General features: G+C 45.2%; 2 protein-coding genes across 2 annotated transcripts; both read left to right on the forward strand.

Annotated features, from left to right (window-relative positions):
- The first annotated feature begins 949 nt into the window (after positions 1-949).
- On the forward strand, positions 950-12,266 carry GEMIN6 (gem nuclear organelle associated protein 6). The gene is made up of 3 exons (XM_077812094.1): positions 950-1,420; positions 4,578-4,723; positions 11,618-12,266. The coding sequence occupies exons 2-3, from the start codon at positions 4,596-4,598 to the stop codon at positions 11,988-11,990; spliced, it is 501 nt and encodes a 166-aa protein (XP_077668220.1). The 5' UTR covers positions 950-1,420; positions 4,578-4,595; the 3' UTR covers positions 11,991-12,266.
- A 3,841-nt stretch (positions 12,267-16,107) lies between these two features.
- LOC144263322 (serine/arginine-rich splicing factor 7-like) lies at positions 16,108-22,320 on the forward strand. The gene is made up of 8 exons (XM_077814273.1): positions 16,108-16,244; positions 16,560-16,740; positions 16,826-17,002; positions 17,879-17,953; positions 18,067-18,168; positions 18,816-18,863; positions 20,426-20,461; positions 21,992-22,320. Exons 1-8 carry the CDS (start codon positions 16,217-16,219, stop codon positions 22,047-22,049), a joined length of 705 nt encoding a protein of 234 aa, XP_077670399.1. The 5' UTR covers positions 16,108-16,216; the 3' UTR covers positions 22,050-22,320.
- Positions 22,321-25,751: the final 3,431 nt, after the last annotated feature.

A 25,751-nucleotide genomic window follows, 5' to 3' on the forward strand; every position in this document is an offset into this window, starting at 1 on the left:
CTGTCCACACCTCCAGGGGTAGGTCGGCTGAAGGGCATCGCTAAGGGCGGGGGGTTTTCACCCCTCTGAGCGACAGTTGTACTGTGGGATTACTCATGGCTGTAAAGTTAAGCATGTGCATCTTTTCAGGACCTTGTCTGGGAAGTGGCGGTCCTAACCATACCAAAACAGGAGTGTGCGTGGGGGGGGTAAGCAGGGGTACAGCCCCCCCCCCCAGTCAGGGGCACAGAACTCTGGGGCAGGGGGAGCATCCTCCTCCGGCCTGGGGCTGCACAGCAAGGGTAGGAAATGGCAGCTCCTCCAGAGCTGTGAGAGGAGGGAGGGAGAGCTCGCTCCTCTGGGCTCCGGCCAGGGGGAGCACAGATATTTTTTATTCCTGTGCACGCTGCTGGGAACTCACATCTTATTCAGACGCACAGAAATTGAGAGAGAATAATGACTAACTTCCTATCAAAAATCAAGTACCATATTCAGTATTGCTGCTCATAATATTTGAGGTTTTCCTTAAATACCCAGCTCCTGGAGGCAGGTGATTAGGGAAGAATCTCAGCTTTTTAATTAAAAAAAAAAGTATGCGGCTAGCTCTCATAGTTACAGAGAAACGTTTGTAAATGTGACCCATATGCAGAAAGCAAACAATATCATCTAGCTCATATAGCCCTTTTCGTGAGTAGATCTCAATAAAATAGGTTATTTTTATTGAGATAAAAATATTGAGATAACTTTAAAAACCCCCAAAACTCATGATTATTAAGCCAAACTAATGCTTTTTCTGGCCTTGACTTGTGATTTGTTAATATTCTGGGTTGGCAACACTGTCTACACCTAAAAATACTGGGTTTCCTTTAAATCTCACGGAAATTGGAAATAAAAAGCATAATGATTTAAATATATTTCATGCAGCCCCCCCCCCCATTTATTGGTAATATGCATCAATCCATTTTGTAAAACATCCCAAATATATGCATGTTTTTGTGAGATACGGTTTTGTAGCCAAACGTTGTTTCCAAGCTATTGAAACCGAAATTTACAGTTGAAAAAACCCCAGGGGGCTGGAATGCGTGGAGTTTTTTAGGAAGACAGATGCTGAGCCCGTTACTATTTTAGTACAAATCCCTGTAATTTATTAAATTTTCAATTGCATATGAGCTAGCAGAAGCACGTGAGCTACTCCAACAACGCAACACCGGTAGCAATGAGGAAAGCGAGAGTACTCTCAGAGGATCACTGGAAAACTACAGAACAGGGTCTTCTGGGGCCAGGAAATGAGGTCTCTGAGCAAAGCGTGCTGGGTTGCACGGTTGGCCATGCGTTTCCGGGCGCGGGGATGGTGTTGCTGGAGGCGAAGGCTGCTGGCAGACAATCTATCAAACGGGAGCTTGTGAGTGTGAGCCAGCTGTTCGCTTCGGCACTGTTGCATGTAAGTCAACAAAAGCGTGGCTGTTGGGTGGTTTCAAGGGGTTTTTAGTGCTGCAGAGTACACTGGCCTAGATCATGTTGGCTGTCTACTGCAGGAAGCGCAATTCAGTGCCAATAAAGATTTGAGCAGGGGTCTCAGACAGTCTGCTTTTTCTGTTGGCCTGTGGTGGCGAGCAGGCTCATGGAAACAAGCTTGGTTTAAGTGAGCATGAGTGCATGAACAGAGCAGAATAGCAAGGACACTCTGCAACCAGCAGAATGTGCAGTGTAGAGACATTAAGAGGCCGGGATCCTGTAAACAATTCCACACTGGCTTAGTTTTGAATAGTCCTATTGAATATAGCGTCTGCCTAAAGTTAAAAACAAATGTCTTTGCGAGACTGAGGGCCTTAGATTGTAAACGTAGATTGTAGGGCACGGACAATTTCTTCCTCTGTGTTTGTACAGCATCAAGTACAAATCCTGAGTGGGGCTCTGCACTCTACATGCCGGATAATGGGCATCATTAGGAAAGGGAGAGATAGTAAGACAGAAAATATCATGTTGCCTCTATATAAATCCATGGTATGCCCACATCTTGAATACTACATGCAGAGGTGGTCACCCATTTCAAAAAAGATATATTGGAATTGGAAAAGGTTCAGAAAAGGCCAACAAGAATTATTAGGGGTATGGAACGGCTTCCATATGAGGAGAGATTAATAAGACTTTTCAGCTTGGAAAAGAGATGACTAATGGGGAGTATGATGGAGGTCTACAAAATCATGACTGGTGTGGAGAAAGTAAATAAGGATGTGTCATGTACTCCTCATAACACAAGAACTAGGGGTCACCAAAAGAAATTAATAGGCAGCAGGTTTAAAACAAACAAAAGGAAGTATTTCTTCACACAACACACAATCAACCTGTGGAACTCTTTTCCAGAGCATGTTGTGAAGGCCAAAAATATAACAGGGTTCAAAAAAGAGCTAGATAAATTAATGGAGGATAGGTCCATCAATGGCTATTAGCCAGCATAGGCAGGGATGGTGTCCCTAGCCTCTGATTGCCAGAAGCTGGGAATGGGCGTAGGGGATAGATCACTCGATAATTGCCCTGTTCTGTTCATTCCCTCTGGGGCACCTGGCATTGGCCACTGTTGGAAGACAGGATCCTGGGCTAGATGGATCTTTGGTCAGACCCCGTATGTCCGTTCTTATGTTTTAATAGAACAATGGTTCAGAAAAGCAGAGGGTGAACTGCAGGTTCCATGATCCATGCAGAGGGGTCTAGGAAGTGAAGGACTCTCCCTGCCTGCTGGTGCTTTCCTCTCCCCAAATACAGTGGACAGGAAGTGGAAGAGACTCCCAGTGCTCCCTGCCTCTGCGCAATGAAGAAATGGGCTTCTCTTGGCTCTTTTGGACTCAGCCCTGTACACTCCTCTCCCTCTTCCACCCTGCACTCAGTTCCGTGGAGGGGTCTTGGGAAAAGGAGATGCCTTCCTGCCCCAAACTGAGAAACAGAAGAAGCTGTGCTGCTGTTACTGATCAATAAGCCTTTGGGAAGGCTTGAGGGAGGAGTATGTATCTGAGCTCCCCCCATGGCAGGGCACAGGAATGATGTGATAAGAACAGACATACTGGGTCAGACCAAAGGTCCATCTAGCCCAGTATCCTGTCTTCAAACAGTGGCCAATACCAGGTGCTTCAGAGGGAATGAACAGAACAGGTTTCAGAGTGGTAGCTGTGTTAGTCTGTATCAGCAAAAACAATGAGGAGTCCTTGTGGCACCTTAGAGACTAACACATTTATTTGGGCATAAGCTTTCGTGGGCTAGAACCCACTTCATCGGATGCATGGTGTGAAAATAAAGGAGCTGGTATAAATACATGAAAGGATGGGGGTTTGCTTTACCGAGATTAAATCAATTAACAGCAGGATACCAAGGGAGGGAAAATAACTTTTGAAGTGGTAAGAGAGTGGCCAATTACAGACAGTTCGTAAGAAGGTGTGAGTAACAGTAGGGAGAAATTAGTATTGGGGAAGTTAAGTTTAGGTTTTGTAATGACCCAACCATTCCCAGTCTCTATTCAGGCCTAATCTGATGGTATCTAGTTTGGAAATGAATTCCAGTTCTGCAACTTCATGTTGGAGTCTGTTTTTGAAGTTTTTTTGTTGAAGAATGGCCACTTTTAGGTCTGTTATTGAGTGACCAGAGAAATTGAAGTGTTCTCCTACTGGTTTTTGAATGTTATGATTCCTGATACCAGATTTGTGTCCATTCAGTCTTTTGCGTAGAGACTGTCCGGTTTGGCCAATGTCCATGGCAGAGGGGCATTGCTATCACATGATGGCATAGATCACATTGGTAGATATGCAGGTGAACGAGCCCTTGATGGTGTGGCTGATGTAGTTTATCTCGTTAGACTGACCTCACACTTGGTAAAGCAACCCCCCATCCTTTCTTTTGTATTTACACCTACTCCTGTATTTTCACGCCATGCATCCAATGAAGTGGGTTCTAGCCCACGAAAGCTTATGCTCAAATAAATTTGTTAGCCTCTAAGGTGCCACAAGGACTCCTCGTTGTTTTTGCTGAACAGAACAGGTAATCCTCAAGTCATCCATCCATGTCATCAGCTAGCACATGAGGCTAGAAGGCAAATGCACTGCCCACAGTAGTGAGAGTGACCATGCACAAAGGGTGCTCAAATGTCCACTGTAAACTGACAAATCTTTTTCTGCTCTTCTCAGTGACCGTGATGGTAAGATTTCAGAGTAGAAGCCGTGTTAGTGTGTATATGCAAAAAGAACAGGAGTACTTGTGTTAGTCTCTAAGGTGCCACAAGTACTCCTTTTCTTTTTAGTGATGGTAAGAGTTACTTGGGCCAATAGTAGAAGGTACATAGTCATCTCAGTGGTTACATGTGCCAATAGAAGGTACGCAGTTTTGTGTGTTAGAAATATGTATGTTGGTTTTTGTGTTTTTAGCTGTGTGTGCCTTTAAAAACAACAAATGAAGGAAGAAATGGAAGTGTTTTTATTTTAATGAAGAAGTCAATTTTGATGTAAGAAGTGACTAAGCTGATTAAACAGAAAAGGGAGGCAAACTCAATGCTGTGCAAAGGGTTGGAGTAGAGGCATCTGCTGTTGCTAATAACTACACTGATTGCTCTTTAGGTTCAGTGAGTGGGAAATATGAGTGAATGGCAGAGGAAAAGTCCTTTAGAGTGGCAGACTTATGTGAACAACGAAGTAAAAGTCACAGCTGCTGAGAAACATGAATATGAAGGATGGGTCTTAACAATTGACCCAGTTTCTGCAAAGTAAGTACAGAGCTGTTATTTGCTTATAACAAAGAGAACGGTGATCTGATATGGAAAGACTGAAGCTGCTGAATCTGAAGCAAACTTGCTTGAAGCAGAAATGGCACACTGGGGCTTTGGTCCATAATTCTATATCTGTGCTAATTAGCAGGGCCAAGAGGAAGGGGATGCTAGGGGTCATAAGGATCGTTCATATGATTTCAAAGGGTTATCTAATTTGAGAGACTAATAGATTTGGGGAACAGATGGAACCCAGGAGCTTGGTTGCTCTTGATTCATGCCAAATTTGCTGTGCATTTTAAGCACTCTTAAAACATCATCACTGCTTCTGTGTAGTGCTGTGTTTTAAATATAGTATGCATTTGGCCTTCGTCACATCCAAGAGAGAGCCAAGAGGAAGTATACAAGGGAGCTTAGCATCTTAAAAATACCAATCTATTTTCCTGTTAAATATCACCTAAAGCCCCAGTTCTATACTGTAATCCATAGGGTGAACTGATTTGCACCAATGCAGATCACAATTGGGGCTGAAGATAATTAAAAGCAAATTAAAAAAAATCAAACTTTACACTATGCTTTGTTTTTGTAATTTATTCATCTTGGACAATGGAAGTAGATAAATCAGTTTATTTTCTGTTCTCATGGGCTAGCACAAGTGATTTTAGGCTAAAAACACTGCAAGGGGATGTTTATATCCAAGCAAAGTCTTTTAGCTAAAGAGAGAATGTACCAGAGGGGAGAGGATGCATAAATTCAACATAAGGGCTTTGCATTATTATTTAGTTGGGAATTGAAAGTCGTCTACTCTGTGTCTTTATGGTTCCTAGCAAAATGGGCCCCATTTTTTGTTGGCCCTTAGGCATAAGTGTAATAAATGTGATTTAATAATAATTAGGGCTGTCAAGGGATTAAAAAAATTAATCTCAATTAAATTAGTTGTGATTAATTGTGCAATTAAACAGTAATAGAATACCATTTATTTAAATATTTTTTGATGCATTCTATATTTTCAAATATATTGATTTCAGTTACAACACAGAATACAAAGTGTACAGTGCTCACTTTATATTTTTGATTACAAGTATTTCCACTGTAGAAAAACCCCAAAAGAAATAGTACTTTTCAGTTCACCCAATACAAGTACTGTAGTGCAATCTCTTTATCATGAAAGTTGAACTTGCAAATGTAGAATTATGTACTAAAAAACAAAACCATGTAAAATGTTAGAGCCTGCAAGTCCACTCAGTCCTACTTGCTCAGACAAACAAGTTTGTTTACATTTGCAGGAGATAATGTTGCCTGCTTCTTGTTTACCATGTCACCTGAAAGTGAGAACAGGCGTTCTCATGGCACTGTTATAGCCGGCATCGCAAGATATTTACGTGCCAGATGCGCTAAAGATTCATATGCCCTTCATGCTTTAACCACCATTCCAGGGGACATGCATCCATGCTGATGACGGGTTCCGCTCAGTAACAATCCAAAGCAGTGTGGACCGACGCATATTCATTTTCATTATCTGAGTCGGATGCCACAAGTAGAAGGTTAATTTTCTCTTTTGGTGGTTTAGGTTCTGTAGTTTCTGCATCAGAGTGTTGCTCTTTTAAGACTTCTGAAAGCATGCTCCACACCTCGTCCCTCTCAGATTTTGGAAGGCACTTCAGATTCTTAAACCTTGGGTCGAGTGGTGTAGCTACCTTTAGAAATCTCACGTTGGTATCTTGTTTGCATTTTGTGAAATCTGCAGTGAAAGTGTTCTTAAAATGAATAACATGTCCTGGGTCATCATCTGAGACTGCTATAGCATGAAATATATGGCAGACTGCAGGTAAAATAGAGCAGGAGACATACAGTTCTCCCTCAAGGAGTTCAGTCACAAATTTAATTAACACCTTTTTTTTTTTTTTTTTTTTTAACAAGCATCATCAGCATGGAAGCATGTCCTCTGGAATGGTGGCTGAAGCATGAAGGGGCATACAAATATTTAGCATATCTGGCACGTAAATACCTCACAATGCCGGCTACAAAAGTGCCATGCAAATACCTGTTTACACTTTCTGGTGACATTGTAAATAAGAAGCAGGCAGCATTATCTCCTGTAAGTGTAAACAAACTTGTTTGTCTTTGCGATTGGCTGTACAAGAAGTAGGTCTGAGTGGACTTGTAGGCTCTGAAATTTTACATTGTTTTGTTTTTGAGTACAGTTATGTAACAACAAAAAAATCTACATTTGTAAGTTACACTTTCACGATAAAGAGATTGCACTACCATACTTGTATGAAGTGAATTGAAAAATACTATTTCTTTTATCATTTTTACAGTGCAAATATTTGTAATCAAAAATAATATACACTTTGATTTCAATTACAACACAGAATACAATATATGAAAATGTAGAAAAAATTTAAAATATTTAATTTCAATTGGCATTCTATTGTTTAACAGTGTGATTAAAACTGCAATTTTTTTTAGTTAATTGCATGAGTTAACTGCGATTAATCGATAGCCCTAATAATAGATGCTTATGTACATCTCCTAGGTTGTGTTCTTGGAGATAAGTTAAGGATGAAGTAGTCTGTGCTTGGAGACTAATCAGAGCAGACTCTTCATTTAGTCCTGTTATGATCTTCTTGGGTACCTTAGTATTCAGAAGTTTGAAGAGCTTGCTCCATCATATATCTAAAGCAGTCACTGCAGTGTGCCTGAGAATTGTCCCTTACAGAGATTTGTAAGGCTGCTAAATGGAGTTCTGTTCTTCTGAAAACATAAAGCACTACAAGTGATTAGGATCTTTCCATCTTGGAGTAGCTTTGCACATGAGAACAAACATTCTTCCCTATATCTTAGCTCTGCTTTATGCTGAACTAGAGTGTAAGGTGCAAGGCTCTGAGAATGCATTGAGAAGGAATCGGGGCGGGGAGGGGGAATATCTGGCAGGAACATTTTGAGAAAGTACAGTGAGCAGCACTTTAGCTTTTGCGGTCTAGTAAGTTAGGGGTCTGAACGTCCAGTTTGAAAGACTGAGTGTGCCTGGTGCTACAGGCTGAACTCGAGGCTGGGCTTGCATAGCCCTTGCTTCTCAGCGTAGATAAATAGAGTTCCGTGCATTTAGCTTTGAATTTGTTCAGACAAGAATGAATGATGGAGGCTGTCTACTCCGTATGAGACATCTGAGCCTGCGATGTGTTGTGGAAGAGTAGAGGGCTGTTGCTTCACTGCCTTCCACTCACCAGTTCTTTGTGTTTCCTGTGCCACTGGTGACTGTCCTCCCCCTCAAGGTGGCTGCAGTGCTGTGGTCTTGTATCTGTATCATTTGTAAAGCAGTTTGGTACAAAAGGGGCTGTGAAAATTTAGACTAGCCCAGGCTAGTTGGCTAACTGGGCCAGGCTAAATCAGGCATCTTCTTTAGTGGGGCATCTCCCAGGAAACTAACATAGTCAAATAACAGTGAATGGTAATGATTATAGCTTAATTGTAACAGTGCTAACACAGAGTTCTCCTGACAGGTGGCTGGCAAAGAGGAAAAATAGCTTCTGCCCTTTTCCCCTGAGGTAGGAAAAAAACCTCCATTATTGTCTCCCTTCTCCACAAAACTTATTTAGTCTTAGAAATATCAAGTATTTTCTTCACTGCATTTGTTTTGGGACTCTTTAGAAGATCAGAGCTGGGAAGGCAGCACTCTGAGCCACGAACTGACTGGCCCAGGGCTACAGTTACAAAGATTTCCCCCCCCAGCTGTTGGCCAGATTTGAGTTGAATAGATATTTAAAACTTGGTTTTTAACAAGCAAGACCTAGATGCACAAAGGTACGTAGGTGCCTATATCTGTGGTTTAGGTGCCTAAATCCCAGTTTTGGCTCCAATGCATTCCGCAAAACTCCCACCGAACTCCATAGGCACCTAAATTTGGTGCCTAAGTTTTCAGGGTAGAAGTTGGCAAGGCATCTATGTTTCTGCTGCTGGGCATGTGCACTGTTGCCTCCCTCTAGGTGCCCAGATGCCTAAGCCCCAGAGCTGTTCACAAACTGGGAGAAGATAAGTAGCCAAACACTTATGTCGTGGGTGGGGCCCACTCTGGTAGGTGTGCTCCGGGCCTGCCTGTCAGGTCAGGTCTAACTCGCAATTTGGCTGGAGGAGGATATGGTGGTAGTTAGTGCCTGACCCCTAACTTTTAGTCCAGTGGTTCGAGCACCCACCTGGGATGTGTGAGACCCAGGTTCAATTTGCCCCTCTACCAGAGGGGAGAGAGGATTTCAACAGGGGGCTCCCACCACTGAATGCTCTGACCACTGAACTGCAGGATAGGCTGATGGGGTCCCCTCAGTCTCTCCCATTGAAGCCGTTCCACTCTGGGTGCCCTAAGCACTGAACTACAGAGTCATTCCCGCTCTGTCACCCAGTGACTATTTATGTATCTCTCCACAGTGGAAAGTTGCTGGGCTGGAGAGAGAGAATGACTCTGTAGTCCAGTGCTTAGGGCACCTACTTGAGAGGTGGGAGATGCAGAGTCCAGCCCCTCTGCTCCAATCACTCTGTCATTAGTTATCCAGAGTGGAACTGCTTCAACAGGAGAGACATGGGTCTAGTCTACACTACAGACTGATAATGGTATAACTGTTGCTCAGTGGTGTGAAAAATCCACACCCCTGAGTGACTGGAGTTACACTGACCCAGACCCCAGTGTAGTCAGCGCTCTGATAACAGGGGAGCTTCTCCTGTCACCAGAGCTGCCACCTCTCGGGGAGGTGGATTGGCTACGCTGGCAGGAGAGCCGTCTCCCGTCAGCCTAGAGCGTCTTCATCGAAGTGCTACAGCGGCACAGCTCCATCGGTGCTGCTGCGTGATGCAGGGTTTTAAGCGTAGACCGACCCACGTCAGACTATCCCATTGCCCAGTGCTTTGAGCACACTCCTGCGAGCCCCCTGTTAAAATCCTTTCTCCCTCTCTGTGCCGGAGGGGGAGAAGAGCTGAACCTGGGGTTCCCACATCGCAGGTTAGTGCCCCGCCCCCGGGTCTAAAAGTTGCAAGGTGGGCGGCAGCAGCTGCACGTCCTCCTCCTCTGGCTGTTTTGCTTGGAGTGAGGCAGGCACCGGACTCCTCCCGCGGGAAGTGGCTCAGGCGCCTCAGCTGCCTGGCCGCGGAGGCGGATTCCTATCTGTGGATTGCTCAGCAGAGGCTTCGGTCATGTCTGTGCTGTGGTGGCATGACTGCAGTGCTGCTGCGCCATAGCACAGACGCGGCTCTGTCCGCGTCGTCAGTCCCCCTCTCTGAGAGGCAGTAGCGAGGTCGACAGGTGTAGGCCAGGCCTCCGGCACCTCTTCCCGAGAGAGGAACAGGGCCTAGCACACACCTCTCTGGTCAGCATCTCCCCTTGGCTAGCTTAGGTGGGGAGCTGCCTAGCATGCTGGCTTTTGTGGCTCCCATTCTGAGTCACCTCTCTCTCCCCATTGATTGTATAGGGAGCCTAGGTGTCTGACTCAGGCTTTGTGGATTGCAGCGTTGTTTACATGACGTTTTTTTCCCCTTAGGCGCCTAAAAGATATATCTGATGCTCAGCATTGCAACGCCTCGGGCTACATCTCCACTACAGTTTATGTCAGCGTAACTTCTGTCGCTCAAGGGGATGAATAAATCGCCTCTCTGAGCACCAGAAGTTACCGCGCCAGTGTGGACAGCGCTATGTCAGTGAGAGAGCTTCTCCCGCCGACACAGCTATTGCCACTTGCAGGGGCTGTAGTAGTTAAGGCAATGGGAGAACTCTCTCCTCTCGGCTTAGAGCAGCTACATTAGAGAGCTTACAGCAGGGCGCCTGCATCCATGCTGCTGTAAACTCTCTACTGTAGCCGTGCCCTCAATCACTTTGTGGTTCCCACCCTAAATTCCTTCCCATTGCAATCACTCAAGCCATATCTACACTGCACTTTGTCATTAAAACTTTTGTTGCTCAGGGGTGTGCGTGCAAAAAACATTCCCCTGGACGACAAAAGTTTTAACGACGAAATGTGCCTGTGTGGACAGCGTTTTATTGGTGGGAGCCGCTCTCCCATTGACAAAGCTACTGCCCTTCATTCAGGGTGGTTTTATTTTGTCGCCAGGAGAGCGCTCCCCCAGCGACAAAAAGTAGCTACGCTGCGCACCTTACAACAGCACGCCGTTGTAAGGTGCACAGTGTAGACATAGCTTCAGGCTTTACCTCTACTGTCCACAGTGATTGTCCTCTCCCTGCACTGCCAGTCACCTTGGGAGTCCTCCAGAGGAAATGAAATCTGATTTTTCCAATGTACAAACAAACAGCCCTCCTCTCCCATTCTTTTTCCCCCCCACGAAAAAACATTCTGGCACCTTTTATATAATAAACAAGCAAAAAAAGCAGAATCTCTCCTCTGCCAGCACCTTAATGGTGATGAATTTATCTCCTGTATTTACATGGTAATTAAGGTGTGGAATTCTATGTTCTGCCCTTCAATGCGCAAGATGTTAAATAGACTAGGGTATAATATTCCTGGGCACTCAGGAACCCTGTGTCAGGTTTGCACTTGCAGCCTGACTCTGGAATACTTGATTTCCCAGCCCTAGCTTTGCTGTATGGATTTTTTTGTTTTGTTTTGCATGGAATATTCTGCTATACAGAATGTAGTGTGTGTATATGTATGTATATACATATATATAGCCAAGATTTTCCAAAAACAGGTGTCTGAAATTTGCCTGATTATGTGGCATGATTTTTAAAGTGACTTCTAATGAGAACTCCTGAGTTCTCATATTTTGGAAATCTCGCTATGTATTTACTAACGTAATTCTAAGCACCCATTTTTGAGCAACACGGCCTAGATTTCTCACTGTCTTTTTCTGCTTAATGACTTACCATTCAATATATGTCCTCTTTCCCGGCAGTGTTGTCCTAGTGAAGCTCACGGAGGATGGAAAAGTATGTGTCTCAGTCATCTTGGGTCACGCTGTACAGGAAGTTGAAATAGTGAATGAAGGGGATGATGAAACGAAGGAGCGGCTTGCTCACCTATTCATGCCAGAAGAGAGCAGAGCTTATGGCCACGAAGAACTGGAGAAGAGGAAGAGCAGCCTGAAGACTTGGCTGGAGACCAATCACATCCCTGTAACAGAACAAGGCGAGTCACAAAGAACACTGTGTGTGGCAGGTGTATTAACTATCGACCCGCCATATGGGCCAGAAGACTGTAGCAGCTCCAATGAAATTATTCTATCTAGAGTCCAGAGCTTGATACAAGGCCACCTTGCACCGCAGTAGTAATGGACAAGTTGACAAACGCTTCTCATCTAAAACTCTTCTATTTCAAACAGGAGGAGGTGCTCTTTTCCCCTTAGATTAAGAATTGTTCTATGCTATTGGTTGACTTGATTTTCACTGATTGATGTGAGGGTGAGCAGTACTGTTGTGCATTAGCCACTCTGGCTGATTCTGTATGTGAAGGAACAGATGGTGGAACAGTCTTATAACTGAAAGCAGGAAGCATTTGTACTACCTAATATTTTGTATAAAAAACGTTATTTGGTATGAATGACATTTTATTCTATGGAATCCTAATTCTTTATCTAACACTGTCTCATATGAAAGATGGAGTTGATGAATTTTGTCTTCCTGGCTGTGTCCCTCCTCTCTGTGTCTGCCTTTAATTGCCTCTCCTCCTACCTGTGGATGATATAAAGATTGGTGGTGTGGTAAATACTGAGGAGGACAGGACAGTAATATGGCACAATCTAGATTGCTTGGAAAGCTGGTCCCATTCAAACAAAAAGTATTTTAATACAGCCACATGCAAAATTATTCATTTAGGGACATGGAATGCAGGCCCTCCCTACAGAAAGCAGCGCCTCTGAAAAAGATTTAGGGGTCATTGTGCAAAAGCAACCCGAGCTCCAAGGGCAATTGTGTGGCAAAGAGGGCTAATGTGATCCTCGGATGTATAAATAGGGGAGAAGTGAGTAGAAGGAGGGAGATGATTGTACCTCTGTATGTGGCATGGATGAGACCGATATTGGAGTATTATATCCAGTTCTGGGGTCCACATTTTAAAAAACAGTTGAAAAATTGGAGAGGATGCAGAGAAGAGCCACAAAACGTTATTTGGGGCTGGAGAAAATGCTGTAGAGAGACGGACTTAAACTGAACAGATTGAGCTCTTTATCAAAAGAAGGTTGAGGTTATGTCTTTCATTGGAGAGTTAGCCCAGGCTCTTATCCAACCCGCCTCCCAGTCACACATTCACAACCCTCTCAGCTGAACTAAGTGGTGCTTTCCATCTGGGCTAGCTGGCCTGGTTGGGGGTTTAGGCTGGAGCTCAGCTTTCATTTGGGCTGGAAATTTGCCCACTTTGCAGTAAGGACACAGGCTAAGTCATTTGAGTGCTGACAGTCTTCCAGTGCTTTACCACAATTCCACCGATTTGCCCAGGACAGACAAGTTCTCCCACAATTCACTCGGAACAAATCAGTGCCACAGCTTACTGCAGAATAAAAAGTCATGGGAAGTCCTACTGATGCAGGTGCATGAGTGCAGAACCAGTGAGGACATGGTAACTTGGGTAGGGCTGAGTTGTGAGACTGTACCTGGGGTAGGCTGATCTAGGGGCCAATCTCTGAGTCAATTGCGTAGTGTGTGAGAGGCAACTTGATTACAGTGTATAAGTATCTTTACAGGAAGAAAATATCAGATACTAAAGGGATTTAATCTATCAGAGAAAGGCATAACAAGAACAAATGGCTGGAAGTTGAAGCTACACAAATTTCCTAACCTAATTTCCTTCTTTGATAGTGTTACTACGGCCCTCCATCCACTAAGCCACCAACCCTGTCAAAAATTAGGGTGGTTCGGCATGATTTGTTCTTGATAGGGTCAGATAAAAAGCTTGTCTCTCTCACCAAGAGAAGTTTGATCCAGTAAAAAAGATTACCTCATCAGCTGGTGTGTCTCAGCAAGGATACTGACATTTAAACTTTCATAGGCTTCAGAGCTATTTCAATCCCTTATACAGGGTTTGAGCCAAAATCCTTTAAAATCATTGGAATCCATTGATTTCAATTGGCTTTGAATCAGACTCCCATTAAAATAAATAGGGCATTTCACATTCCTTTCACTGCAATTGTTTGTGTATCTGACTCTGACATCAGTTTACTGATTCATTTTGAAGATTAATTTAAAATAATCACTTAAATTCTATATTAAATGAAAAACCAGAAAGGAATACAGTATTAATTAGGCTTTCATTATTCTTTCTTGTACCTTTTAAAATATGTAATCTACATAATTCTAGATCAGTTCCTAATTACTCTTCTTCAGTACAATCACAGCTGAGAAGGTTCATCTGTGACAAGCCTTTTTTTTTTATGGGTGTTATGTCCAGGAGCAGAAATATCTTTTACTTATTTTCAGTCCCAAAATTATTTTTTTTAAGTTAGATGAAATGCCCTTGGCTTGTTTAGAGCTATGGCACATGAAATAACAGGGGTGCTTTTCACCATGGAAAACCCTGACGCAGTAGACATTTACACGCTTCACTCAGCACAGGTGACTGCAGCAGATTCTACAGGACTCTGAAGTGTTCTGTTTCAAGCCATGCAACAGGATGCCCATCATTTCTTCAAACAAGTCAAAGACAGAAGTTCTCATTTAGGACTAAAGCCCCTGTTCTGCTGTTGGATCTGCATTACCCACCGGACTTGCTCACCCCGACCCAATTACAGGAGCAGAGTCTCGGGCTGGGCAAACGTGAACTAGCAGAAAGAAGCTGTTAACCCAGTAGGTGTGAACCGAGTACAGAACATGGCTGAAAAAATGTCTCCGCTCCCTACCCAGGAGAGCTCTAATGGGGCCTAGCCCCCTGAGCTCTACTACAGCCCAGCCCCTGCCTCACCCTCCATAGCTTTACTGGGGTTCAGTCCCCCCGTACCCTAGGGGAGCTCTAATAGGGCCCTAGGCCCCTGCATGGCTCTATTGGGGCCCAGCCCCACATAGCCCTACTGGGGCTCAGGCCCCCCACATGCCCCAGGGGAGCTCTAATGGGGCCCAGGCCCCTAGCTCCCCCATAGCTCTATTGGGGTTCAGTCCCCCCATATCCCAGGGAAGCACTAATAGGGCCCTAGCCCCTCCCATGGCTCTAGTGGGGCCCAGGCCCCCCACATGCTCCAGGGGAGCACTAATGGGGCCCAGCCCCCTAGCCCCCCCATACCCCAGGGGAGCACTAATGGGGCCCAGCCCCCCACCATGGCTCTAGTGGGCCAAGCCCCCCCCATACCCCAGGGAAGCACTAATGGGGCCCAGGCCCCCCCCATGGCTCTAGTGGGGCCAAGCCCCCCCCATACCCCAGGGAAGCACTAATGGGGCCCAGCCCCCTAGCCCTCCCCATGGCTCTAGTGTAGCCCACCCCCCCATACCCCAGGGGAGCACTAATGGGGCCCAGCCCCCCACCATGGCTCTAGTGGGCCAAGCCCCCACATGCCCCAGGGGAGCACTAATGGGGCCCAGGCCCCCCCCCCATGGCTCTAGTGGGGCCAAGCCCCCCCCATACCCCAGGGCAGCACTAATGGGGCCCAGCCCCCTAGCCCTCCCCATGGCTCTAGTGTAGCCCACCCCCCCATACCCCAGGGGAGCGCTAATGGGGCCCTGCCCCCCCCATGGCTCTAGTGGGCCGAACCCCCACATGCCGCAGGGGAGCACTAATGGGGCCTGGAGCCCAGCCCCCTAGCCCCCCCATGGCTCTAGTGTAGCCCCCCCCCATACCCCAGGGGAGCGCTAATGGGGCCCAGCCCCCCCCCATGGCTCTAGTGTAGCCCACCCCCCCCATACCCCAGGGGAGCGCTAATGCGGCCCAGCCCCCCCCCATGGCTCTAGTGGGCCGAACCCCCACATGCCCCAAGGGAGCGCTAATGGGGTCCGGAGCCCAGCCCCCTAGCCCCCCCATGGCTCTAGTGTAGCCCACCCCCCCATACCCCAGGGGAGCGCTAATGGGGCCCAGCGCCCCCCCCATGGCTCTAGGGGGCCGAGCCCCCACATGCCCCAGGGAAGCACTAATGGGGCCCCGCCCCCTAGCGCTCCCCATGGCTCTAGTGGGGCCCAGCCGCCCCCCACCCCAGGGGAGCGCTAATGGGGCCCAGCCCCCCCCCATGGCTCTAGTGGGCCGAACCCCCACATGCCCCAGGGGAGCGCTAATGGGGCCCAGCCCCCTAGCCCCCCCATGGCTGTAGTGGGGTCCAGCCCGCCCCCAGAGCTGACAGGGGCCCCGCCGCCACCGGTCGCTCCCGTCCCCCCCGCCCGCGAGGACAAGTTCTGCGACCCGAGCACGTTGCTATGGCAACGGGGAGAAGGGGTGGGCTCTCCTTCCCGCCTTCTCACAGCGCGCGCGGCGGCGGGCGGGGGTGCTGTGCGCGTGCGCCGCGCACTCTATATCAGGGGCTCGCGGCGCCTGCGCGCGGAGAGGCAGGCAGCCGGCTGGCGGGCGGGCGGTTGGAGCGGGAGCCATGTCTCGCTACGGCCGCTATGGAGGCGGTAGGCGCTAGGCCGTGCCGCGCGGGGGCCGGCAGCGGGGGGTTGGTGGCGGGGGGGGGTCTCCTCGCCGATCCCGGGGGGGCGGGGCGCGGGGCGCGCGGGGCTCGCCGCGGGGGAGGCCGCCGCCGCCATTTTGCGCACGTTGGGCGCCCGCCGCGCGCCTGGGCCAGGGACGGCCGCGGGTGGGGCGGCCAAGATGGCGGCGGCGGCGGCGCCTCGGCGGGCCGTGTGCGGCGGGGCCGCGCCTGGCTCTGCCCGCCCGGGGGCGGGGCGCGGGCTGCGGGGCCTCGGCGACCGCGTGCGTTGCTCTTGCAGAGACCAAGGTGTACGTGGGCAACCTGGGCACCGGCGCCGGCAAGGGCGAGCTGGAGCGAGCCTTCAGCTACTACGGGCCGCTGCGCACGGTGTGGATCGCGCGGAACCCGCCGGGCTTCGCCTTCGTGGAGTTCGAGGACCCGCGGGACGCGGAGGACGCGGTGCTCGGGCTGGACGGAAAGTAGGTGGCGGGCGCGGGGGGTGGTGCCGGGCGGCGCGGCGCGGGGCGGCGGCGGGGAGTGACCGGCGCCTGTCTCGGCCCGCAGGGTGCTGTGCGGCTCGCGGGTGAGAGTGGAGCTGTCGACGGGCATGCCCCGCCGCTCCCGCTACGACCGGCCCCCCGCGCGGCGCCCCTTCGACCCCAACGACCGGTGCTACGAGTGCGGAGACAAGGGCCACTACGCCTACGACTGCCACCGCTACAGTCGTCGGAGGAGGAGCAGGTACGGGGGGGCGCGGCGCGGCCGGGTCTCTTCGCTAGGGACAGAGGCGGTCTTGTTAGGCAAGGAGCGCATGCTGTGCCAGATTAGCGTAACTGTGATGCTGTAGTCATGCAGGTGTGTTTTACGTTTTGTTGATATTTCATATTAAATGTTAATATATTAACAATCAACCTGGTCAAAACCTTTCAGGTTTCTTCGTTTGAGTCAGTCGCCTTGATTCAGAATGTCACAAGCCTTAAGGTTTCATGCTGAGGCGCCTTGCAAAATCCGACAATTAAGATCCTCCTAGACCTTGAGGTGATCAGCATAAGAGGCCAGATCCCCTCGAGCCATCTACACCTAGCTTCACCATATTCTTTAAAGGGCAGAAAATTTGAGACGGTGATCGCCGTAACAGTAAATTTGGCTTTCAATTGGGGCCCCCCCCCCTCCGGTTTAGAAAGAGGAACACCAGATTGACCACATTCCCACCTAGAAAAATCTTCTTGCGTCAATCAAGCCTCACCCTGGCTCATTTGGCTGTCAGTTTGATCGTCGTTAGATTGAAGAGAACACCTAGATGCAGCGATCGGCTATAGATACTTCTAGATCGTCTAGATCTGCTAGACCTTGGGCCAAAGAGGGTCGACCTGCAAACTTGCAAGGTTTATTTTAAATACACATTACAGTGTTTTATATTATAATGTAATTCTAAATGTAATTCAGCTTAACATCTTTTCTAGGTAGTAAAAATGCTCAAAACAAATAGGCCCTGAGTTTTTTCCAACTGACAGACACTAATTTTTAGTTGTCTGAAATTTTAACTTCAGCAAAGGCTCACGTGCACTAATTGCTAAAGTTCTTTTCTAATACTTATTTTTTCTAACCTAACGTTAGGTCACGGTCTAGATCTCATTCAAGGTCCAGAGGAAGAAGGTATTCTCGGTCACGCAGCCGAAGCCGTGGTAGGAGGTGCGTTTCAGACTTCCTTGTGCTTTCCTTTTTAAAGAGAAGTCAAACATCCTATTCACCTTTTTTAAAGACAAGTAAAGCATTGTATAATATTTTCAATCTTTTCACTCTAGATCCAGGTCAGCTTCCCTTCGCAGATCGAGGTCTGTGTCACCTCGTAGATCTAGATCGGCCTCACCCCGTAGATCCCGATCACGTTCTTTAAAAAGATCAAGGTAATCGGTTTTGTATTATGATTATCAGCCAACATTTCTGTTAAGGTGGATTCAGAATATTTGAAGGGTATGGTGGGAAGTAGTGTGAAACTCATTCTTTGTTTTATTTGGTGAGTAGATTCTGTGAGAATGGTTTGAGCCTTCAAGACCAAACATACTAACTTGGGGAAATTTCCCCTCAACTAAAGTGAATGTTCTGGAAACAATTCTCTTGAATTTTTGGTATTGCACGTTTAGCTGTCTTAGGGTCTGGTGTACGCTTAAACATTATGCCAGCCTAGTTATGTCCTTAAGGAGTGTCAATAAAAACACACCCCAAACAATAAAAAAAGCCCTGGAGCAATTATGTAAATAAAAATTGTTTTACATACCATAACATAATATAAGCTTATCAATGACATGAACTTCCCAAATTTGAGTGTTTGATTTTTTGGAAAATAGTGCCTCTATCTAATGCTGGCAAACAGGATCTTACTAAGATAACAAAATTGCTGCTACAGTATTGACTGCTTGATGGAGTTTTTTTTACCTAGACAGCAAATGCTGTACATTTTTATTTTTCTTAACTGCATTTCTGTATTAATACAGAAATTAATTCTTACGTGGATTTGAGTTGGCTTTCATTAGTTTCCTTCTTCAAACTTTAGGTCTAGATCAAGATCCAGATCCAGATCTGCTTTATGGCCACGAAGCAGGTAAGATGTTTGCCATAATTAATTAAAGCCACTTAATAGTATCTACAGGTTTACTTAGTCAAATGTGTGTGTTCTTTTGACCGTAGATAGATGCATATCAGGCAAAACTTGTTCATGTACCAGAAGTTTGTCTGTGGTTCACCATCATGCACTAAAACCCTAATGTATCCTGTAAAAATGAAGTTGGTGCCAGGAAAAAATATTACAAGGGAGACTTACATGGTTTCAAACCCCAGACTTGCTGGGGAAAAAACGCTTAAACATCATCTAGCAAAATATAAATGCACAGTAATAGAGAACTCAAGAGACTCCGGGGGTGTGGGATCTGTTTGGGGGAGAAATGACCTCTTGATGCTAAAATGTGCTGTTTCTGCCTGTTATCTCATGAACGTCCTATTGAAACTTAACTTTAGTTCCCCCGTAAATTCAAATGTCCATTTGGCCATTCTCCAGTATGCCCTGGTTCGTTTGCATATGCTAGTGGTGTGCAGCGAACAACTAGCCATGATCAATTTACGTGTCAGCTATAGGGAGACTCAAATATTAGGGCATGTTACTGAGTTGTAGGACTGGGACTGTTTTTCTATGAGTCAGCTGTTGGCTCTTGTGAATGAGGTACTCCTAGAATTCAAATCCTAACATAAAGCTTCTTTGTGACATACCATATGTATGCAGTTTAGTGCTCCGGTAGTAGTGGAAGAGTTTTTTCAAGATGGGAGTTACTGAAAAGTGTCAAAGCATTGGCATTGTTCATTGCATAGTTTTAAAGATACTCTCCATTGAACTTCACCTTCAAGCAAGCAGAAGGTTCTAATGGCTTATTTACAGAAGAACAAAGGGAACTCTTGGCTGCAGAGCTCCAAAAGGATCAGTTAAATGTTCACATCTTGTTGGTAGTTTTAAAATGTCACAATCACAGCAGGAGAACTTTGTTTCTGATGGTGGTCATATTAAGGAGGCACTGCTCTCTTGTGCTAATGGTTTTTGTTGAAGGATTTTCTGAAGAAACAAAACTGCACAGAAGAGTTGCCGAGAAGTAGAAATAGGTGGGATCAAACACAAATGTGAGCACCTGACTTGAAATGTACCAGCATGTTTTCATTACATGAGTAGCGATGGATGGTGAATGCATCTCAAGAGATGAGGACAGATAAAACTTCAGTGCAGTATTTTCAGAAACGGATGATGCTCAGTTATTGCTAATTGTAGCAAGTGTCATACAGTATCTTTATAAATTTTGAAATAGAATGGTATTCAGCGCAACACTGACAGCTGCTTCCTCATGTTTATCCATCAACCAATCAGTGCTGATATTGAACAGTGATGGTGAAAGAACTCTCTCCAAATGCCTATGGAGATAAGAAACCATGCAGTGTATCTGCCTTAGTAGTAGGGATTGTGGGGATTAACTTGATGCCCATACAAATCCTTTTTAAAGGATTTTTGCATACATTCAGTGATGCGTATTTAAAATGCTGACTAAGGCATTTTTGGAGATTTTTCAGTATGGAAGGAATTGTTTTCATGTAACTTTTTTTTTCACTTGTGTCCATATTTTGCAGCCGATCAAAGTCCAGATCACCATCTCCAAAGAGAAGGTAAGTTGAATCTTGTGACTAAAGACTACTGAAAACTTGTTTGACTGAGATTACCAGAACTTTTCCCTATACTTTGTCTCTGATTTAACTGTAAGGTGTATTTTGGATGGACAGGGCTGCCTTAATTAATGCATGGGACACTGATTACTCAGGTCCAAAATGGTAAAGCTGTTTCCAAGAAAGTGAGGATCTTGCCTTTGGCAATTGCTGTATTACTTCCATCCTCTACAATGGCTTCATTAACCTGAGATTGTACAAGCGGATGAGCTAAAGCATGAAATAAATTTTAAGCACAGGGGGAATCAATTTTAAGCAGTCTATTTAAAAACTCCAGTGATCATAATGAGATTAATTTGTGTTCTAGAAGGTGCAGTGGGCTACTTCTGGCTTACAATTAAATCCTTTTCAGAAGGACTGAACCTACTTTCTCAAGGGGGCGGGGGGGGGTATAACCAGAGTCAAAAATCTGAATGAGAGTAGTAAAGATAATGGAAAACATAAATGGCTCTGAGTAAAACTGGAAATGGATTAAATGTGTTGAAGCAAAATATAAACTAAAGACTTCTTATAGCAAACACTCATCTGATTGAATGTAGTCAAACTGTGGTCCACCTTGCTGGTGGCTTTTTCTTGACTGGTTTCAGAGTAACAGCCGTGTTAGTCCGTATTCACAAAAAGAAAAGGAGTACTTGTGGCACCTTAGAGACTAACCAATTTATTTGAGCATAAGCTTTCGTGAGCTACAGCTCACTTCATCGGATGGATCATCATCCGATGAAGTGTCTGTCTTGACTGACAGCTGTACAGTCTGTTGTTGCTACGTGGTAATAGCAAGATAGAATTTTCTACATTTCCCTTTCATAACCCAGATGAGTACGTGTTAGAACATTGTATATTTTATGTAATTAATCATTAGCCTTAGTTTTTCCATTTTAGTTTGAGCTATTTATAACCATTTTCCATTAATTCAGGATAAGTACGATCTTCTCAACACTTGGAGACAGCTTTTCCAAGCTTGACTGAAGTCTCTTGAGGGAAGGAGTGCATGGGAACTAAAGTAGCTTGTGCCTTGCCACAGTGTGTGCCTGACCTTGAGATCCTTGTTTGTAGCTTCCTTTTTATCCTTTCCTGTTAACGCTTTCGTGCACTTCCGGAAAGGATTCCATACTTCAAGATGTCATTTTCATGCCCAGATAAATTTGTTAGTCTCTAAAGTGCCACAAGGACTCCTCGTTGTTTTTGCTGATACAGACTAACACGGCTACCACTCTGAAACCTTTCATTTAAAGGTTACTAATGCTTCTGTAGCAAAGTTACAATTTCATATACCCTTTGAGGATGTATGTGTAAGATCTGTTTTAAAAGTAAAACTAATTCTCTACCTTCATTGGTGCCAATTATTGGGTTATTACAGAAAATACATGAGGTGGTTTTTGTTTTTGTTTTTTTCCTGGTGATATTGCTATATCGGCAGTTCCAAGTCAACACTAGAGTTACTCCAACTAACTTCTGTTTTTCTTTCACTTTCAGTCGTTCACCATCAGGAAGCCCTCGAAGGAGGAGTGCAAGTCCTGTCAGAATGGACTGAAATTTCAAAGTTAACCTTTTAGGAAGAAAGTTATTTTGTTTACGTTGTTATAAGGGATTTTGTCTCTGATGTAAATGGTAAGGGCTTAGTCCTAGAAGGGTATTTCAATCAAATGACAATTGGCCTGGATCGGGATCGTCTAAATTGTGACATCACATTAGTAGATTAGTGCTCAACTTTTTTTGTTGTATGCATTTGCATCCTGTGATCTGAAAATGTGGGACTTTTTTTATTGACACATAGAAATAAAATGTGTATTTCTAACGAAAAACCTCTTTGTCGTAGCCGTACTGCTTCTGTTAATGCTTCAGTAACTTCAAAGCAAGTCATGTATGTCATTGAAGTTGACGTTATACAGGTTGTCAGACTTAAAAAATTGATAGCTATCAAACCAGTCATATCTTCTCAGTTTATTTTGAATTCTGGACTGAGGTGTATCTTTAATTTCTGCGTTTGTTCTGAGATATGGATGCAGTGACACAAGTTAAAGGTGATCTGCAAAGTGTTTTTACAAAAGGTGCTTGTGCCTTTTTTGATAGGTTTTTTGATTCTGAAAGTGATCTAAAAGGAAGTGTAACTTTAGTTCTGCTGGTTTTTAACTTAAAATGATCAGGAATGTAAAGTCTAGTCTTCTGTAGCTGTATTGGAGAACCAGTGAAGTATCAGATGATGTTTTGAATTCTTAAATGAAGGCGTTGAAAGGCGTTTTTACTCAAAATGAAATTAAATGGCTGTTTACAAAATTTTAAACACTCTGGTTAAAAGGTAACAGCTCAATTGCCACTACTTTTTACATATAAAGAAGCAGAAAAGGGCAGAAGCGCAAGTTGTCTGTTGCAGGTTACCTTTAAACAGTGTATGTTGAGGGAGAAAAAATACAGCTCTGTCATGACTTTCTCTTCCGCAACCTGCTGTGTCCGATTAGACAAACTGGGGGGGAAATGAACTAAACTGAGTGGTTTTATGCAGTGACAGTCTGTTCTGCAACATACGTTGCAGTCATAAAGCAGCCTGTATGCTGATGGGCAAAACCTTTTATGGTACTGGTAAGATAATTCCTGTAGTACGCAGCAAATACATGATTGAAGAGCATAAAATAAATTGTATATGAGGAAGTATTTCAAACTGAAGCCTATTTTGTGATCTCTAATAAGTTGCAAGGGGCTTTGGCACTTCATGTGGAAGCTGAGCATGACCCGGTAAGGATGTTGTTAGACTGCCAGGAACCTTTTTTGATAAATAAACAAAAACCCTGCAGCTCCTCAATATTCTGGCCTGTTTCAAAAAAGAACTAGATAAATTCATGGAGGCAAGGTCCATCAATGGCTATTAGCCAGGAAGGGCAGGGATGGTGTTCCTAGCCTTTGTTTGCCAGAAGCTGGGAATGGGTGATGGGATGGATCACTTGATGATTACCTGTTCTGTTCATTCCCTCTGGGACATCTAGCATTGGCCACTGTGGGAAGACAGGATACTGGGCTAGAGGGACCTTTGGTCTGACCCAGTATGGCCGTTCTTATGCAGTAGTCGAATACCATTTCAACATTCAAGGAGAACGCTTTAGAGCACCTTCACAGGCACTGATTTTGAAAGAACAAACTTGTTTGTACTTCTAATGAAATGTCTAATGGTAGATTATGCTTGTAAAAGTATAAACCTTCTTAATGTAGTAAATAGAAAATTACTTGGCCCAAAAGACACATTCTGCGTAATCCACAAGTTTCCGATAGACTTCTTATCTAAAGTTAGGCTTCACTCATGCCTGTAAGACTTTTGGAACTATTAAGTAATCCCAACACTCTGAACAGGTCGGTCCCTAGACTTGTTCACACACGAAGGTTCTTGAGTACTAGCCATTGGAATGGCCTACTTTGGTAAAGTTCTCTTACTTTGACAGTTTTCATGGTCACCTGCCAGGCTTATTTCTTAAATCTATTAGCTAGTTTCCTAGGTTCATGCCTTGACTTGATTTTTGCTGCGTCTAGTTTTCAATACGTACAGTGCATTGTGGTTTAGCAACAGGTGCATCAGCTTCCATTGCTAAGTAGTCTGTGATTCTGTAATTATGTTAATTCTTAAAAACAAGACCCCAAAAACTGAAAATGGGGGTGGGAGATAACCTTATATAATTATGAGGAAATGATTTAGCAAATATACCTAGAAGTCATTGCTTACAGGTATCCTTATTCATTGTACAGAGGAGTCTGGGCATCAAATAAAAGCTGAAAGTGAGGTCAGTCTAGAGTAGTTGAAGCATAGCAGTGTAATGGCTTGTGTACATGAGTTGCACTGGCTTAACACTAGGTGTGAATTTACTGTGGGGATGCTCTTGATTTTGGTTTAGTGTAAATCAGCTGGGAACAGGTGTGAACTAAACTGCAATAACAAGCCCTTAAACTGAAACAATGTCAGTGCAGAGCTTTACTGCATTAGTGTAAACTCATGCTTTAGGTCAGTGGCTCTTAACCTTTGCAGACTACTGTACCCCTTTCAGGAGTCTGGTTTGTCTTGCATACCCCCCCAGTTACACCTCACTTAAACTACTTGCTTACAAAATCAGACATAAAAATACAAAAGTGTCACAGCACACTATACTGAAAAATTGGAAACAACTGGAATATAAATATTGTACTTACATTTGAGTGTATAGTGTATAGAGCAGTATAAACAAGTAATGAAATTTTAGTTTGTACTGACTTCACTAGTGCTTTTTATGTATCCTGTTGTAATCTAGGCAAATAGCTAGATGAGTTGATGTACCCCCTGCAAGACTTCTGCATACCCCCACAGATACACCTGGTTGAGAACCACCGCTTTAGGTTAAGCTTGTGCAGTTTTTCCATGTAGACCAAGCCCCAAGAGGAAACTAGATGCCTGTAAAGACTCAGAGGCCTGGAGCTGGGAAGAGGATGACCTGGGGGAAAAAAGTAAATGCAGAGCATGTACAGAAATGGAGGAAGAGATTGGGACAGGAAGGTACTTAGGGTGGAAAAGAACCAGACAACAAATGTAGCCCTTTAGTGATACTTTAACACAGCTGTTGATTGGTGATTCACCCATTACAAGACTGTGCTAAGAGGAATGTCGGTACTGAGTGGGATGCACAGGGCAATGAAGGAGCTGTCATCAGGACCCCTGGAACAGGTCCTTTGTTCATTGCAGAAGAGGAAAACTGGTTCACAAGGAAACAAGTAATGGGGATGGCCATCAGGAAACTTGTACCACCGAAAGGAAAGAGGATAGCCCCCTTGTGGCCACTCTGACTTTTTCAGGCTCTCACCCTTTGCCTCAGTGCTTCCTCCTTTTTGCACAGCATGCTTTTGCTTTTTGTTCTGACAGATCCCTTTGGGGTGCGATGTCTGCTTCAGGAAGCAGACTCTTGTCACCCTCCTGCCTCTAGGGCTGATTGACTCACCTCTTTAAATAGAGGAAGTTTGCACAGTTTCCCGGAGACCACTTGGGTGTTTGCAAGCTTCCCTGGTTGACTTGACCTACACTGCAGCTGTGAGTTGCATCTCTCCTGGGAAGCAACTGTCATTACCAAATTGTGGTGCTTTTATGTGGTGCAAAATGCTCCTCGAGCAGCAGTGAAGGCCAATACACTTTCAGTTATGAAGGAAGCTCCCCCCCGGCAGGGCCATATCCCAGCCTGGCAGATGGAGCCAGGCTCTAGTAGAGAAGTTAGTGTGCAGGAGGGGATGC

The sequence above is a fragment of the Eretmochelys imbricata genome, chromosome 3 (assembly GCF_965152235.1).
Source record: "Eretmochelys imbricata isolate rEreImb1 chromosome 3, rEreImb1.hap1, whole genome shotgun sequence".
NCBI classification, from domain to species: Eukaryota; Metazoa; Chordata; order Testudines; family Cheloniidae; genus Eretmochelys; species Eretmochelys imbricata.